Source organism: Chelonia mydas, chromosome 12, assembly GCF_015237465.2.
Source record: "Chelonia mydas isolate rCheMyd1 chromosome 12, rCheMyd1.pri.v2, whole genome shotgun sequence".
Taxonomy (NCBI): domain Eukaryota; kingdom Metazoa; phylum Chordata; order Testudines; family Cheloniidae; genus Chelonia; species Chelonia mydas.
The window spans coordinates 39,308,447-39,326,555 of record NC_051252.2 but is presented as its reverse complement, the minus strand read 5'-3'; the positions used below and the strand labels follow the sequence as shown (position 1 = coordinate 39,326,555).

Below are 18,109 nucleotides of genomic sequence, written 5' to 3'. Positions count from 1 at the left end.
GAGAAAGGACAGGGTAACAGTGCAGTGACTGAGTTTGGTTAAATGAATAGGAGTCAAAACAAACTAACTGCCTAGCCACTGATCTAGGGTCAAATTCTCCTCTTACAGCAGGACAACTGCCCTGACTTCAGTGGAGTTGCTCAGGTGTAATGTGAGAAGGATTTTTTCCACGGTGTACAGGGTTGGCATTGTGCTGTGCAGCTGGAGAAGGGTAAACCATACTGTCATGTGAAGCTGGAGTGTGGTGTTTGGATCAGTTAGCCCTGTTTGGGAATGAAACAGTGTGGAGTAAATTTTAGGGGAGTTCCATACACCTCATTCCTATTTAGGGTCCTGGCTTGTTAGCAAATTATTTATATTTTTCCCCATTCTGTCTCTCTGGGTCTGTTGGATTTCAGTGGAGTTAAAAGGTGCGCCCCTGCTTTTTCCCCTCAGATATCCTAGTCTGTAGTGTACATATGGTGTACATATGTTGTACATAAATCTTTTTGGCTGGTTCAGCTGTCATATTTCTTAGAAGGAAAGAGGCCTTATTTGAATAATGGTACAAGTGAAAATCAGGGTTGGTCTTACCCTGATCACAAAACCACCCGAGTTTTACCTGAATGACACAGCCCCAGAACAGGAATAATAGGCCTGTTGTATGGTAGGACTGAGGGCACCTGCCAGAGGTGGGAGGGTGCATAGCATGTGCTTGCAATATGCTTTTGCTTGGGCAGTACTTGCTTGAAGATCACTTATCTGTGGATTTGGGGAAGGCTGTCAATTATTTTTGCTTACTGACTTTCAATGAGCCTCATTCCTGCTGTTAAGAATTATGTGATTAATATGGAGTTTTGCCAGAAGAAGAAATGGACTCTGGCTTCAAGACTTCCAGTCACTGAGACCCTAGTTTCACCTGCTGTATCAGCTCCCAGAGTGCTGTGCAGGCTTGGGGCCCTCTTGAGCCACAGTCTTCCTGGAAAGAATCCCACAACCTGTGACAAAGCCAGAAAAGCCTTGGGACATGTTTGGGGGGCTACTTCATGAATGGAATATACACATTTCAAGTCAATATTGATGATATCAATAATATGCAGCCTTTTTCACTTGTAGCTCCTAGTGTGTCTGCTGTTCTTTTCACTCATGGATCTCATCTTTACCAGACTAGCACCAAAGGTAAATCCAATTCCTGTCTCATTAGACTGTATGAGTTTTAAAAGGTTGGCTTGCCACCTATAAATCCCTTAGGCCAGCACTACCAAGCTTGATGGGATCCTCCTGCTAGAGGAGGGAGTAAGGAATGTCCCAGGAAGAGCATGATGGAAGTCCTTGCTCTCTCCTACTTTGCTCATAAGCCAAACACAACAGCCCTCCTTTAATTATGACACCACCTTCCCCACCATGTTAGTATTTAATATTTGTCTTCCTGGCTGACTCACTGTTTTCAGACCTTCCCATTCAGTGGACTTTATACCTCACTCCCCTACTGCTTGAACTAATACAAATAATGCTGCTTAGCCTTTGTATAGCATTTTGCATTTATTATTGGTCACTTTCCATAGGGCAGGAAATAGACATGGCACTTTACAGGAGATAATGTCCCAAAGAGGGAGCAGAATCCCTGTCCTGACAATCTAACAATGCAGAGCAAACAGAGAGGTTAGGGACCATCGCAGCTGGATTACTTTGTGCAACAAGGTTTTGGGGATTTCTTTTTAACGGAAGGTGTTTGGCAAAGATTGATCTGAGAGGCTGTTCCAAGCAGAGAGGTGATGTGAAAGGAGGCTTGGAGACAAACTGGTCAGGAGAGAAGCATGAACTCTGGGAGAAGATGGGGTAGAGCTGGAGAATGCTGTCTGTTAACTAATGCCCATAATACTCTGTGAAATAAATGGTGACATGTTCCCCCTTTTAAAAGATGCTGCGGGGAAGCGACTTGCCCAAGGCTACATGCTGAGAACTGCCTGGAAATGCTTTGGTCATAGGCTGGTCCTTGCTGTTACTTTTTCTCCAGCTTTTAATAACCACTGGTTACAGCACGCTTTCCACCTTGGTCCAGGGTGATCTGAAGACTCCTGCGTTAGCATCAATGCATTTGACTGTAGAGAGGTGGAGGAAGGCTCTATCTGTGCCTTTAGTAGTATGAATGCTGGCACTGACACCACACTTGATAAACCTTCACCATTACTGGGGCAGTTCTTTGTCTGAAATGTAACCACAATTCAGTAAGGGGTGTGCATGTTCTTTTCTGAACTATACAGCAAGGGACAGAGTTTCAGAAATCTTTGGAACGGTGCCTGGAGATCCTCGGATGCTTGGAAGAGCAAGGCATGTCCTGGCTCGCTCTCTTTCACTCAGCAGAGAAAGGTGAGTAGAACTCTCCTTCCCAACTTGTGGGAATGCAAAATTTGGTACCAGGTGCTTTAAGGGATTACCTTTTGGGTCTGGTGAATATATTTGTCTGAAGGAGCCTCTCCACCCTGTAAGCAGCACAGACAAAACCGCCCCCTGTGGGGCATAAAGAAACATGTCTGACTCTAGGTGTCCACCTGGTAGCACTTTGATTTCTATCAGCTGCTGTGTCGAGGCAGGAGCCCAGTGAGGGGTTGCCAGATCTTCACTGAATGTAATAAATTGCTGTTTAGAGGGAGTTGAGTCCAAACAGCTTAAACCACACAGTAGCTGACAATCCGTATGAATAAGTTACACAAATTCAGTACTGTGCCACCTGCTAGAGACAGGCTTGAAAACCATCAAGCACTCCTCCACAAGAGTGACCTGATCCAAACTTCAGATTATGCACGGTCTCCAGCTGTTGCCTGGAAGGAACTATGCCCAGCATCTGCACTGCTGTAGAAATACCTGGAGAGACCCAATGATGATCTAAGACATTTTACCCTTCTCCTGTCTTTGGATATTGCAGACCGTGGACCATATCAAATTCTACACAGTGCTGCCTCAGACCAATACATCAGCCTGTTGCCTATTGCATTCTACAGGTAACAACAAAAAATGTTAAGGGAATTGTTTATGGGAGAAGAAAGTGGTTGTTGCTCACATGCCCATTTCTAAGCAATTCTATACATGTCTAAGCTCGACTCAATCACAGAACAAGTGTGTGTGCAGGGAGAGAAATCCTAATGGGATAGTGTGATAGAAAAATTTGATTGCCATGAGTTTGGGATGGCTGTATTACTCAGTGGCAAAGATACCCCACCCAACCTGGCTGTATTGGCCACTTCAGGTGTAGCCAGTGTCTTATTGGTGAAACAAACTGGTAACTTGCAAAGCTAAGAACACTTGTAACCCTCTGAAAGCCAATGCTGCTTCTGCTTGATAGTCCATGAAAGCTTTCCCTGCTCTCCAGGATGTTCTTGCAATCTTACTGTTTTCATCAACTCAGCAGAACTGATTTCCAGATGATATAATTCCATCTTCTCTTGCTAGAAGTGTCCATTCACACTTCCCGGTGTTCTGAGGGGTGGGAGTAGTGTCCAGTGCTGAATGCAGCACGTCTGATACTGAAATTCCACATTCGAGGTGGTGAAAATGCTGGTTGTACCTTTGCCCCTAATGTGTTTAAAGATGTATGGTGAGATGCTGTTGAGGTGCTTCCTCCTGCACTGTATTCATTCTATACCTTGTGTGATTCCCTCTAGCCTTATCCCCGGCTTTCACCAAAACCTACTTAACAGAGAGCAAACCTTCCTTTATGTTGCTGTTGACATGTATACCCAGCTGCTTCGACTCTACATAGAAGGGGAGAATCCTCGGAGATCAGATCAGGGGGGACAAAGCCTACCCAGCCTGAAGCACGTGAGTGGTGTTCGTTCTCTTCTCTTACCTAACTGAATTTTACTTTGAAAGCCTCCTAGCCACAATACCATTTATTCACTTGCCTGTACAAAGTATATTTACTTTTTTTAATGGCTCACATATCGTTGATACTTGTACAGTACCTAACCCAGAGGGGCTCTGATATTGCCTAAGGCCGGGGGGTGCCATAGTCATAAAAATAATTGTCAGCGTGGCATATAAGAATGATCAAGTTGGAGTGCCATCATAAAATAGACGTGTCCATTAACCTTGCTATTAGAGGACCTTAGAGTGCACTTTAATTTTACACATGGTGAAGTTATCTACTAATCTGTAAATAGGATAAATTAAAGTACCTAAGCCACTTGTAAAAGTGAGCATTCTTTTAATAAAGATGAAAGTGAGGATTTCAAGTGACTTTGCTTTCTGTCTTGAACCTGATGTCTTTTCACTAGGTGGATTCTTTAGAGGTGTTAACTAAGGCTCGTCAATTTCTGCTACATTCAATTGCACGGTGCCCTAAAAACAGCTTTGTACATATACAACAGGTATGCTAAATCCTCCTCCTTTTCACTTTTATCAAGTCGTTGTAAGCTCCTGCCTACCCTCCATTTAATGTCAGCGTGCACGCAGCCCTCAGTCTTTTTTGCAAGACTAATCAAGAACTAGCACTGTCCCCAAACCATACAGCATTTAAATGCCACTTTCATAATACTTTTCTGGGAGTACAGATCCGCTGTTTGTGCGGAGTCGGCTGTTGCCTGACCCCCCAAACCATGCTGTCTCTCTTCTCTAGCTGAGGCATGTTTTGGGAAGTTTACTATAACGAGGCAGGCTGAGCTGGTGCTGATCTCAGGTTGCTTTGAAGAAGCAGTAATGGGCCTCTAATACCAGTTGTTTTCTTTTTCCTCCCAGTTACTGGATCCCTGTGAAGAGTTTGACCCAGAGGTGAAAGCTGCCCTCTTCCATTCCTGGAAGGCCACTGTAGCTGAGGATTCGTATGATGAACCAGTCCTCTTCTGAGTGATACTGGTAGAGAACTGTAGCCCAGGCAAGGGCAGCAGAGAAAGACGTGTCTAACTCTGCAGCTGCAGAAAGTGTTTACTAAGGTCATTTTTGTGGAATCCAAAGAAATGGATTGACAGGAAAAACTATCAGCTGTTCTCCATCTTTGTAACCAGGACTACTTGATTCAAATTACTTTGTAAATAATTTATTACAAGCAAAACCTTGAAGCTCTTGTTAATAATAAAAAGTAGGTTAAATTTTTCTTTTTAGACTTGCTTGGGGAATTGTAATTTTTAAAAAAAGCCTCGTTTTAAGTCACTCCACTGTCCCATATAACTGTAGACCCATCTGAATAGGAACTACATACATGCCTGCAGTTTATGCAACTACTTAACTGATGTGGTACAACTTGGTTTCTATCACCACGTGGGGAAGCGTAGAACACCCAGTTCCTTTACATTCGATGGAGACTGTTTAGTACAACACTGCTGAAATTGATCTAAGCATGGAGAATCACAGCACAGTAAAAGCTTTTTTTGTTTCTGAGCAAGCTGAAGCTATTTCCACTGAGGTGGGTTTTTTTGTTGAGAATCTATTAAAATGTATATTAAAAATCCCCACTCTGCTGAATGGTTTGTACAAGGCTGGATCAGTACACACCTCCAGCAGCCCTTCAAGTAGGCTCCTGTTGCGCAGTCAGTTCTGGTTTTACAGCCTGGCTTTCCACAGTCCCTGAAGGATTCAACATGAGAATTTGCTCAGGCTCCAGTGGCTTGGCTTTGTCCTGAGTCTGGGTCAGAGGATGCACCATGGACATGTGGACATTAAGGTTATGGGCCTTTTCAAAACGCTTTCCACACTGGTCACAGGCAAACTCCAGCTCGGTCTCAGCTTTGTGTTTGGTCATGTGATATTTGAGAGACGCTCGCTGCCTGCACTGGAAACCACAGATTTCACATCTGGAAAGCAAAACACCATTAGAGCAACACTACAGTGGCCCCAGCTACAGGTAAGGCTGTCAGTAGTTCATCCCTAGTAAGAAACTAGGGTAACTCCTTACTGAACAAAAAGGCTTCACACCTCAAAAGATTGTATTAAAAAAATCTTCTGTTCCTGCTCGGCAATAATCTGGGTAAATGGGTTTAGGAATATGAAGAATAAGATAGGTGACACCAAATACTATTTCAGCACTTCAGTAGAACATCTCTTGTGCATGGGGCGGGGAAGATACTGGAGCAGCACAGTACAAGAAATGCTAAGCTACTGAAGGCATCTCATTCATAGATTCCAAGGCCAGAAGGGACCACAGTGATATAACACAGGACATAGAACTTCCCTATAATTCCTACAATATCTTTTAGAAAAACATCCACCCTTGATTTAAAAAGTGCCAGTAATGGAGAATCCACCACAACCCTCGGTAAACCATTCCAATGGCTAAATACCCTCACTGTTAAGAATGTACACCTTACTTCCAGTCTGAATGTCTAAGACAATGGCTAGAAGTTGTACCTTTCTCTGCTAGATTGAAGAGCCCGTTACTAAATATTTGTTCCCCGTGTAGATTATAATCTAGTCATCCCTTAACCTTCTCTTTGTTAAACTAAATAGATTGACTCAGAGCTCAGTCACTACAAGGCATGTTTTCTAATCCGTTACTCATTTGCAGGGCTCTCCAATTTATCAACATGTTTTTTGAACTGTGGCTAGCAGAACTGGACACAGGATTCCAGCAGCAGTTGCACCAGTGCCAAATAGAGGTAAAATAACCTCTCTCTTTGTCTCCCTGTTTATACATCCCAGGATCACATTTAGCTCTTCTGGCCACAGTGAGCACTCATGTTCAGCTGATTATCCACTACACCCCACCAACCTTTTTCAGAGTCACTGCTTCCCAGGATAGAGTCCCCTATCCTATAAGTATGGCCTACATTTGTTCCCAGATGTATATGTTTATATCTATATTAAAATGCACATTGTTTGCACCCAGTTTATCAAGCAATCCAGACTGCTCTGAATCAGTGACCTGTCCTCATTATATACCAATTTTTGCACCTACTGGGAGCTGAGGCAACACAAATTAGAAAGCTTGAGAGTGAGCCTGCAAAGGGAGTGCAATGGGGTGGAGCTCAAAGGAGTCTTGGAAGCAGATAACTGTCTAGCTAGTTTGACCAGTAAAGGGAGACTCACAATTGGTTCAGATCATGATTAGTCACAAACCCAATGTATAGCCAGGAAATGTCTCCCTTTAGTTACATCACCTCCCTGCTGGTACGCTGAGAGGGCAGAGAAATCCCTACACTTCCTAGCATAGGCAGCAGGTCCACCAGGACCCTGTTTTCCAGTCATGAAAGGACTTCTTCCAGGCCCTAGTTTATTTGAACTTTTCTGAACCTGACTTCAGAGAAGTGTCTCTAAATGAATTCCTTACCCTGGCTTTCAGAAATGTGACCGCTACCTAATCTCCCTCAACTTCCAATCTGGATTTTCTGATGAAAACGCCAACATCTTACAGTAAGATTCTTGGATGGGGCCTTTTTCTAAACAACATTTAACTATACACACCATGACTAGTGGAAGGAAACCATACAGATTCCACATTATGGTTTTCAGTATTCTTTAATCAAAGTGCTGCAGGGTTTAGGAAGACTGAACAAACAGGTCACACACACTTTAAGAAGCTAGTAGGGCTTCACATTTTAAAGGGGGTCTAATCGGTGACCTTGTCTATTCATTTACTTTATTACACCACTAGGATGTGCATAAGAACCAAAGTGCACTTACTGGAGGGGCTTTGCTCCTGAATGGCGCATCTGATGGACTGAGAGGTGTTTACGTTGTTTGAAGGTCTGCCCACATTCATCACAGATATAATTCCGTACCTCTGCAGGGAGAACAGAGATGGTGAGGGAGTCACTGGCACTGTTGACACCTTAGCACCTCAAATGTTGATACACAGAAGCCCATGTTTACCGGAAGCAATTTAAGCTAAACCATGAAGTTCCTTCACTAGCACCTGATGTGGGAAATAGCTCAAAGCCTCCCAGAAGATAGCATAGCCTAGAGGCCTGTCAGTATCAAACAAACAGTGGAAAGGTGGGGAGGGGTGTTAAGCAAATACCACAGTGACAGGGCAGTTTCATACCCAACACAAGGTCTTGGCACAGTGAAGTCATCATCTTGTTCTTGCACAACACCCTCCCTTCGGTTGTGAGCAGCCACTGTCAGCAGGAAGTACCTGTATGAATGAGTTTCACATGGCGCTGTAGGTACCGATCGATCATGAACACCTTGTTGCAGCCAGGGTGGGGACAAGGCCTCTCCCGCACTTCTTCATGATGCTCCTTTATGTGTTTCTAAAAATAAGGAGTGGAGACAGGAGTCTTTTCTATCCTTCTAGGGGTCAGAAGTTAGTTCACAGTCCTAATCAATAGCTTACATAGCACAAGCCAGAAGGCTCAGTGGCAAAAGTCAGCGGTGCAGGCCTACACATCCCAGCTAGTTTCACTATACGAAACAACTCAAGCTTGCATCCAAGCCTGAAAGTCCGTTGTTCTGTAGGACTTTAATAGAACATTGTTAAACAGTCTTTCCACCAACATAGGCACAAAGCAGCTCATTAGCCAGCAGCATTTCCAAAAGGGCTCCCCAGCAAGCCAATGGCTGAACATCAGGACACAGCATGCGTCAGAAAGAGACCAGTTCCTCTTTCCACTTGGAATGGAACAAAGACCTCCGACACTACAGGGGTCACACAGCTGAACTATTCACTTTGACCCATTCCATCCCCATCCTTCAAGAGAAGGGAACGGAATGCCCAGATACCATTCTGAATTCTCTACTCACATGAAAGGTGTCTCGTCCCCCTTTAATAGCTCACAGCACCTACACTGGAAATAACACAAGCCACATGTTAATTCTTAACTTACCTTCATGCCATCGGCCCCTCTGTACACCGCTGTGCATCCCTGGTAAGGACACTTGTAGATGGTAGGCAGCTCCTCCCTGAAAAGCAGAGAATTACGCCAGTGAGACTGCTCATCTCAAAGGGTCTCATGCCTCCTTGCTCAGTTCAGTTACCTTTCACATTTGATCTTTTTTTTCCAGCCTGGCTTGGGTCCTGGCTTCTTTCTTATTTTGGGCTCTTCAGCCTTCTTCGCTTCTTTATTTTCACTCTTTTTGTTGGACCCCCTATGGCAACAAACAACAATAGAAAGAGATGAATGAGAATGTTTGATATTTCATTTTTATTTAATTCAAGTCTAATTTCACCTGAAATGGCCCAACTAGCTCAGCCGTTTAACCTGAGAGTAGCACAGTAAAGGTCTAGAGAAGCACACGTGCTCTCTGCACATGAGTGGGGGGGGAGGAGGAATGCAGCCCCTGATAGATCACATTCACCTGCTGTGCAGCTCAGTGAATCATTCTACTGAGGCTCCGTAAATCACATCTCTACGTGCCAACAGGTTAGGAAGGGAGTGAGGGAGATGTGGAAAGCTTGAGTTCTGGGTCATGTGAGAGCAAAAAAAAAAAATTTCTTCCCTTGGTTGGCCTCCCCCATCCCAAAAAACCCAAAGAAGTGGGTCAAGGAACGCTAATGCCTATGCTATACCTATTCTGTGGATAAACAGAGGCACCAGAACCAAGTTCAGTGTTTAGAAAAGCCCCTTACTTCTTTTCCGGATAAGGCTCAAAGGAGTCATCTGAAGATTGCAAGGTTCTCTTATCATTTTCATCTTCACTCAAGAAGTCTCTGAGAAAGAGAAGAAACTTTATTATACATGGTTTAGATGAAACTTCAGCACTAACACTCCAATTTGCTGGTTTCTTTAGCAGACATCAATATTTGTTCTTTAATCTCCTGCACAAAAAGTTATGGCAACTGAGGTGCAAAACAGTCTCTTCCCACATCATCTCTTAAAGCAAGAAAGAAAACCACATGCCAAGGAACACCTGAAACTGCAAAATCTACTACTTTGGAGACTACAGCACAGCAAAAATAAAATGAGTATTGTAATGAGAAAAAAGTCTGGCCATGCAGTTAAAGAGAATTACTGGAAGTTGTAAGAGTGGAATTGTCACAACCAACCTCTGCAACAGGACAGGCAATTTTGCAGAGCAAGAACGTAATACAATTGTTCTGACACAAAGTGAATTACTCTGCAGCTCATTCCACATTCTCCTAACAGCAGCCAATAGGCTTGGGCTTTTTATCCTAGTTATAGAAACCAAAACAATCCTGGGGTTAAGAAGGAGACAACAGAGCATTCTGGCATCTTCTATGTAAGATTTTTCAGGCTCTCAGCTACATTTTGTAATTAAGCTTGCAAATGGCAGGTTAGTACTTTTGACCCAGAACAACTCTACTAAACGATCACTTATTTAGGAGCTTCACTTTAGACACCCTCTTTTGGGAATCTTGGCCGAATCTTCTTTCACTGTTACGCGGGGTTAGGATGATCGCAAAAATTGAGAGGCTCTAAGCGTCATTTACTGCCACTCAGCAAGTTCACATCAAACATGCTCCTTTTGTAAGTAAAGACAAGATTTCGCTAAGTGCAGTCTGATATCTGACAACCAAGATGGAGTCTCCTTTAGATATCCACACCAATGACTATTCTGGAATCCAGACTCTCAGTAGCTGGAAATGAGAATGAACTATGAGACGGAATATGAAGCTAGATGGACCTGCAGTGCTGGCAACCATCTCACCAGACCCAGCACAGAGCTGGGCAATACCAAACTGGGTCCTTGAAAGACATAGGGCAGCTCTGCTGGGAAACTTTTTCAGAAGCTGCTAAAACATCTATCAGGGACTCCAAATGCCATTTAAAGAAAAATGGGACACAATTAGGAAAAACAAATCCGGGGTGTCAGCTCAGTGAATTTTTATCAAGATCACTACAAAAAAAGCAGTCTGTGTCAGATGCTGGGTCCAAGGGAGGAAGGGGCTCTCCCATGACCAGGTCACACTGGAGAATGAGATCCCCTCAGCTGACCATTTTCATGCTTGCAAAGAATATTTAGGCTATTTTTAAACCCACTCTTCTCTCACCCCTCAGAAAGGTCACTGAACTCGTCTTTTACCCGCTCATCCGATGTTGAAGACAGAATCTGCTTCCCACTCAACTGTCCTAGGAAATAAAGGAGAACGCTGCGTATTACAAACAAAAAGCAGCTAAAAGTAGCCAGCAAACATTGAAGAATTCACTCATAGCAGCTGGCTACGTACACTCTCTTTGAGGATGGGTTAACCACATATGCGACTGCAGAGCTTTATAAGACCTGGGGCCTTCACCTCCTATACTCTAGGAACTGTTATGGATCCTTTTTGCCCAAATGCCCATGTAAACACCCTTGGTTCTGACCCATACCAGTTTCTGATTTGTAGTTGTAATATATCTGAGACTAAGCAGCTTTCAATTACATTTCATCTTGTCAGCACCAGGAAGTCTCGCTCACGCCTTTTTCAGATGCATGATCCAGAACACAAGGTGGAGTCACCCAAACCCACCTGTTTAAAGTCAGGAGATAATCCCTAGTGGTGTCACACATGTCACCTTGAGAAGGGACAAGAGATGAAGATGCCAAATCAGGCCTACAGGGTGAATGGAAGCAGCTCTCTTAACACTAAGTACTTACTGGTCCACTGCTGGAATCATGCTGGAAAGTTCCCCATGAATGTCTGAGGGCAGTTACCAGGCTCTCCCTGGTTCACCACACACCTGCTGTGGTGCTGGAGAAGGAGGAGGCAAGGCCATCCACCCAGCGACCCACCTTTTATTTATTAACAATGAGGGAAACTACGGTAGTGTAACACAGGAGCGAAGAGCTAACAACTGCACTGAACTGTCCAACCTCCTGCACAAATGGTTCTCTCTGAAACGCCTGCATACGATACATGGAACAGCCTGGGAAACACGTACAGAGCGCTCCCAGATTGCAGAGGAGCTGTCCTCCCCACCAAGGCCCATTTCGCTCACTCTGCACTTTTCATCTGGAATCTCCACTGGGGCAGAAGCAGGTCTCATCCCCAATCAACAGATGGGGAAACTTGGGCACAAAGAGGCAAAATGACTTGCTCAAGGCCACAGAGCAAGTCCCGTGGCAAAGCCACAATTTGAATCTAGGTGCTTCTGGCCCCCAGCCCTGTGCTCAGAGCCCAGCTTCCACGGTTTATTTTTAAATACACTTCCTTTTCTGCAAAGCTCAGTTTCTAACATCAACATGGACTGAGTTTTAGGTGCTTTCGATTGCTGTCTATGCCATCCTGGAGGACCACCCACCCCAGAGGTGCTGGCACTGTCAGAAAGTTCTGCATGGACCCAGCCTCCAGGTCTGGGGAAAAGGGCCTTCACCTTCCCCATACTGTTGGAGGTCACTTTTTAGGCAAACCTCTTACCTGGGGCACTGCTCAGTGGAGAGGCTGACTGGGGCAGACTTTTCTCCTGGGAAGGGACTGGACTGTCCTGTTGTGAATGAGATGAATTCCTGCTCTGTGGCAACTGATTCTCTGTGCTTAGTGGCTCTGATGTGGTCCCTTTGTTTACTGGCTGCTCGCAAGTGACTGTCCTTGCTGGGGCAAGCTGGGGCCTGGGAGCAGAAGCAGCCGCAGCATTGTCTGCACTTGCCCCGTTGTCAGTCAAACGCTGTGCTGTGCTCTTGTTCCATTCCCACGTAACAGACAAGGCATTATCGACAAGCACTGTGCTGCAATCAGAATCTGTATCCATAACATAGTCATGCCCATCTCCACAGCCCCACACGGCTCGAATTATCCCACAGTACTCGGAAGATAACACACTCTGCAGGCTTGGCACAGACTGGCAGTTCCCCGCATGGTTGTGGGTCCACGTAACCAAATTATGCAGGCACTGGGGGCTGGATGTGATCAGGTCTACTGTTCAAAGGGGAAAGAAGAGCATGCAAGAAGTTAGTCGCTTTGGCAGTACCAGGCTGTTGGACGGTGCTTACCCCCACTTGCATAGCATGGTGATGGGTTGCTCTGGTATCTATCTGCCTCTTTATGCCATGCCCAACAGCTAAGCTGAACCATTTAAAAACATCTGAAGAGCGTGGCTAGAAAACATCCAGAGTTGATGGGGAAGCTCAGGCAGGCAGAGGACCCAAAAGTACTTTTTAAAAGAACACATCAACTGGAATTTAATGGACTGGTTTTAAAAAATAACCTGATAAATCAGGAATACTACAAAGCTGTTTTCTGCTTCTCTGTTGGCTTTGAGGGACTTTTGGGCAGGCCCAAGAACCTGATGAGATATACTCAGTCCCAGCCCTCTTCCCCTCTCTGTGCGCCTTGCTGCCTCTTCAGCTGATGCCACTCCTGGAAACCCCCTTGTGTGGAACCTGTTAGGAGAGTGAACAGGCGAGATCCCAGAGCACTGCACGACCCAGGAAGTACAAAGGACCACAAAGAAGTGACACTGGCTAGACACACACAACTGTCAAATGCACTAAGGAACACACTGAAGGGAACTTCTTTAAATGACCAGATTTCAAGTTAGTGGCATCTCCTCTGAGTGTCCAGTCGAAAACCCCAAACCCTTCTTCGACAGTATCACAGAACAAACAAAAAATAGTTCCAAGTAATTCTGTACTGCGCTTACCCAAACAGGGGGCTTCTGTATCTGGCTGTGGCTGCACATCACTGCTCCTACACACAAGACAAAGCAGCACATGAAGAATCTCTTCCAGGGAGACAGCAAGTCAGGAACACAGTAGCAGCTAGAGACAGGGCAGTAACAACACTAAGGTATCTAAACGTGGCAGTAGCAGCTAAAGGATCACATTGTCTACAGAGAAAACAGATTCAGCCATTAGCTGTTTACAGCTGCTAAAAATACATACTGTCCGGGGAGTTCAGTGCCTGGAAATTCCACAAGTAAACTAACATATACAAATATACAGAAATTTATGACTTAAAAAATGAACAGGAATAAAAAAGCTCAACACATACTTTCCTTTTGACTTTATATGGCCTGTGGGAGACGCATTCACCCTCTGAATAAACGTTTTGAGGATGCTGCGACATTTGTAAAACTGGGCATGGCATTTCTTGCAGACATATTGCGGCAGAGCAGGATCTTGTCGGACTGCTACCCCGACCAGTCGCTGAAAATCTGTGAAGAACACTTGATCCACACGTCGCTGCTTCTCTGAGTTCTCTCCTGTTACAGGGACCTTCCCGAAAGCGTTCCGCAAGCTCCGGGAGGAAAACTTCCCATGGCAGAGTCGGCAATACCCTGTGCTCAGGGCTCTACCGATTCCTAAGTAAGAAGGAAGGATGAAAATAAGTCAGTTCTTACAAATGTACAGGGACTGTCGTGTGTTTGTACAGCACCTAACACAACAGGCCAGACATGGTTGTGGCCCTTAGGTGTTCGCACAGTACAAATGTTGCACAACGACTTCACTCTAAGCCGGTGCACTGCCTCGAGAGTCTTGGGTGTAGAGCAACCCGGGCACTCCTTCACTCCAGCCCAGCATCAAGGTAGGCAGGTGGGAGGCATGCCTGAGGAGTTAAAGGAACAGCTGCATTGGAGAAGCCAGCAACCATTGCTGTGTAAACCTGTGTTCAGGACAAGCAAGGGCACCAGTGAAATGGGATTAAGCAGCATGATGGGACACAAACCTCCCCCTCTAGAGTTCGTCAACCCACAAGGGATTACTTCAAAGTAACACACCCCGCCTGCCTAAGGACTGAGCAGCCTGCCGCCCCAGCACCATGCCCGAGTGTGACTCTCCGACCCTCCCATGGCAGCCTACTGCACCCCTGCTGAACTACCCTGTAACGAGGATTTCAGTTCTGCCCTTACACACAGTGACAGTTACTAACTGGCAGCAGCAGTGACAAGTCTCTCCCAAAAACTAACTCCTCCAGGGGGTGGGTGACTACGACGCCACTGTATCCACTTATTCTCCAGCTGCATACAGACCACTGACTGACTTCTGTCCACATGGGCTTGCCCGACGCCTGACCCAGCAAGGGAACACATAAGAAATTTCTGCCCACTGACCCTAAGGCACATGCCTCTGAGAAGCCAGCGCAACATTTCAAATCTTAAAGCTTCACAACACGCAGCCCCCAGTGTGCAGTAGGCACAGAAACCAAGCACTGAACAATCACTCAGGCCCTAGCCACCCTGTTAAAGTTAACAGCTGTGCTTAGCCCACTTGACATGTCAATAATGTCAGTGTCCAGAACCATATTAACGGCATTTGTGGAAAACTGGGTTTATGTCAGTGCAACAGCGATGTCATCCAGCCAGAACCAGAAAAGCCCATGGACCTTCCCCAACTGGTCAGCCTTAACCTTGGCCTCCCTACACCATCCCTGCACTACAGCTTCTCCTCCTGCCCCAAAGCCCCCACCACGCTCAGCTGACTGCACAGTCGTTTCACAGGCTCGGGGGTTTTGTACCCGGAGGGCAGTATGTACCAATGAACACTAGAAGGGGGATAGGTGGGAGCTGCAATCCCTTCTGATACCAGGGAATCCAAGCAGTAACCTAGCCCATTCCCCTCACCCACGTCTGCACTGAAGAGATGACTGCCTTGACCTGCGCAATGCTCTGCAGATGGGGAGCAGCACATGGTAGTAAAAGCCCTCCCTGTTCAATTCGGAGTGTCTTTACAGGCAGGAGAAAGCTCAGACACTACTGATGGCTTTTGGTAGGGTTTTATCACTAGTTATATTACAAATGTTGCAACTTGACTTCATGTGTAACTCTCTTTGCTTTGAAAAAAATGTTTCCCCTTCAAACAAACAATGTAGCTGTTTTAGGTACAACCCTCAACACGCACAAATATATACAAGTTCGTACAGAATCAGTGCATTCTCAAAGGCCACTTGTCTATGGCGTCCAGTACGCTGGTACTTCCAACAACCCTCCCTCGCTTCCACACGCTTAGCAGAGTGCGCTGTCAGGGAGAGCTTGACTTCCCCCTGTAGCGGTGACCCGCTCACGCCTGGAAGCATGGCGCTGATAACACTTGTCGTTTGTATCCTAACTCGTGTAGCTGCCAGTAGAAACCTTTCATATCCATCGTATAAGGGGCGGGGGCATCTTTAAAGGCTGAAAGGTTTAGACAATCTGTGCCCCAACAAACTGATTGTATTCTGTCACACAAATAAGCGGCCGTGACTTACTACAGACTCTACATTTCATTTGAACAGACAACTTCCTAACGCTGCTTTTATCCGGCAGATTTCTAATCCCACAATCTGGACCAGGCACTGATATTTCCCCCATTTTTCTCCCTTCTTCCACTACGGAGCGTCACCCTGCCAGCAGATAAACCCCTCCAAACCGCTTCTCAGACAGGCCCCAAGCACGTCTCTTCGGAGGAGAACGGACAGGTGACGGGTTTCCTGCCACTTTCGGTGCCTGTTGTTGGGGGCTGGATTTACAGTTGCCCACGGCTCCTCCCCTGCTCGCAGAAACCGCGTTTCCTGGGCTAAGGAGCCCGGGCCCCGCTGCCCCGAGCTCCGGCTGCCTCGCAGGGCCCAGGCGCAGGGCTGCTGCTCCCACAGCCAGAGCGCTCCCGGGACGGCCCGGCCCCGGCCCCGGCCCCTCTCCGCCTCCTCCGGGCCCTGCCACCTCCGCGCCCCGCCCGGGGACCCGCACACCCGACCCCGGGCCACCCTGCGGGGCTAGCGGGGCCTGCCCCGAGGCCTCCTTCGCCCTGGGGCCGGGCTCTCCTCGCCCGCCGGCTCGCTCCCGCGGGGTGGACGGAAGCAGGGTTCAGCCGGGCCGGGCACGGGCGGGCTCAGAGGCCACGGTGACGGGCGGGGGCAGACTGTCCAGAGGCGGCCCGGAGACCGGCCCCCCCCAGGCCGCGGGGGCCCCAGGGCTCAGGCCCGGGGTGGGGGAGGGGCGCGGGTCCGGTCCGGTCCGGTCCCTGCCCCGCCGGCACCCACCTGCCTCCTCGGCGCCGTCCTCCGCCCCGGCCGCCGCCGCCTCCCCGCGCGCCCCCGCCCCGGCCGCCGCCGCCTCCCGGGCAGCGCGGCCCCGCCGCCCGCTCCCCGCCCGGGGCTCCGGCCTGCGCCCGCCGGCGGGGGACAGGAACCGGCCGCGCCGATCCCGCTTCATCGCCGCCGCCCAGGGCCCGCTGCGGGCGCCTCCCGCCTCGGCGCTGGGGCTGGCGGGGGCCGCGGCGGGGCACAGCGGCCCCTGGCGGCCCGGAGGAGCCGAGCGCAGCCGAGCCCCGCCCCCCGCCCTCGGCAGCCACGCGCGGGCTCCGCCGCCCCACGCGTGTCCTGGCCCCGCGCCCCACCTGTCCTCGTGCCGCCAGCCCGGGGGGGGCGCCGCATTCGGTCGCTTAGTTCGGCCACCCCGAGGGCTAGGGATTTCCGTCCGCGACAGCGTGGATCCTGCGGAATTGGCGCGCCACGCGAGCCCCACGCACGGCCCCCGCGGGGCAGCGGGTTGAGCTGGCGTGTGCTGTGGCTGGGGGGCGCCCACCGCGCGCTGGGCTCTGGCCCGCCTTGGACTCGGAGACCTGAGCCGACCCTTCCGCCCGCGGGCGCCCGTGGCTGAGTTCTCCCTCCCCGCAGCCGGCTGGCGTGTCCTGCGTGGAGGGGCGTTCCGCTGAGCCCGCCCTCGCCCCTGTACAGCCCCTTCCTCCGGGTTACCAGTTACCGCCGCGGGCCCGGGCCTCCCTTCCCTGGGTGCTTCTGGAAAGGTGGACGGAGCCTTTTACCGCCGGCCTCCGGACAGTCCGGACCCCTGACCGGGCCCCCGGGGGTCTGTCCACGCCCTGAGGCAGGGACCAGCTCCCCGTCTTTGTCCGGGGTGCCCAGCACGCTCTTGCAAAGAACCAAAGGAGGGGGGTGGATTTAATAATAATTTTTCAGACAGTCTTTGAACTAACAAAAAGCTTTTTGGTCTGGTGTGTGGGTACTGGGCTGCTTGTCCTGGCTCTGCTGCAGACTCCTGAACGTGGGCGAGTCCCTCCACGGATCCGTGCCTCGGTTTCCCCTCTTGCGGAACGGGGCTCAGGATCGGTCACTACCCAAGGGGGCGGAGGAGGGCTGCACGGATAAGCCCACGGGGGTCTGTGGGGTGCTCGGACACGGCCGCACGGTGCAGTCTGGGTAGCCGCCGCGGGCTCAGGGGAAAGGGAAGCCCCAGCCCCGCCGGCCGGGCGACCTAGACGGCTCCCCAGGGAAAGCCGGGGGGGCGGGTCCCCTGAGGGGCCAGCCCTGGCACAGCTCGGACCGGCTCGGCTCCAGCCCGGCCGCTCCGCGCTAGCTGCCCCGCAGAGGTGCCCGGCGCTGCACGGA

At 48.7% G+C, this 18,109-nt stretch overlaps 2 protein-coding genes across 11 annotated transcripts in view; one reads left to right on the top strand and one right to left on the bottom strand.

The window, feature by feature from the left end:
* The window catches only part of FANCA (FA complementation group A), a 69,680-nt gene extending 64,605 nt beyond the window's left edge, over positions 1 to 5,075 (top strand). For all 4 annotated transcript variants that reach the window (XM_037877941.2, XM_043526515.1, XM_043526516.1 and 1 more), the window contains exons 38-43: positions 1,096 to 1,158; positions 2,244 to 2,349; positions 2,906 to 2,981; positions 3,642 to 3,798; positions 4,254 to 4,346; positions 4,714 to 5,075. In XM_037877941.2, the coding sequence (XP_037733869.1) occupies positions 1,096 to 1,158; positions 2,244 to 2,349; positions 2,906 to 2,981; positions 3,642 to 3,798; positions 4,254 to 4,346; positions 4,714 to 4,821 (603 nt within the window). In that variant the 3' untranslated portion in view covers positions 4,822 to 5,075. The remainder of the gene's footprint in view (positions 1 to 1,095; positions 1,159 to 2,243; positions 2,350 to 2,905; positions 2,982 to 3,641; positions 3,799 to 4,253; positions 4,347 to 4,713) is intronic.
* On the bottom strand, positions 4,996 to 18,070 carry ZNF276 (zinc finger protein 276). 7 transcript variants are annotated; one of them, XM_037877945.2, is made up of 11 exons: positions 17,101 to 18,070; positions 13,781 to 14,090; positions 13,431 to 13,477; positions 12,209 to 12,706; positions 10,862 to 10,940; positions 9,479 to 9,559; positions 8,887 to 8,997; positions 8,736 to 8,811; positions 8,045 to 8,162; positions 7,591 to 7,690; positions 4,996 to 5,765 (listed from the first exon to the last, which is right to left on the bottom strand). In XM_037877945.2, exons 1-11 carry the CDS (start codon positions 17,135 to 17,137, stop codon positions 5,480 to 5,482), a joined length of 1,743 nt encoding a protein of 580 aa, XP_037733873.1. In that variant the 5' UTR covers positions 17,138 to 18,070; the 3' UTR covers positions 4,996 to 5,479. The 7 variants fall into 7 exon arrangements, 6 of the variants coding, with proteins under 6 accessions (XP_037733873.1, XP_043382453.1, XP_027677543.2 ...); XM_043526518.1 differs by having other exon boundaries at positions 12,209 to 12,703; positions 17,101 to 17,490; XM_027821742.3 differs by lacking the exon at positions 17,101 to 18,070 and adding an exon at positions 15,974 to 16,396 and having other exon boundaries at positions 12,209 to 12,703.
* Positions 18,071 to 18,109: the final 39 nt, after the last annotated feature.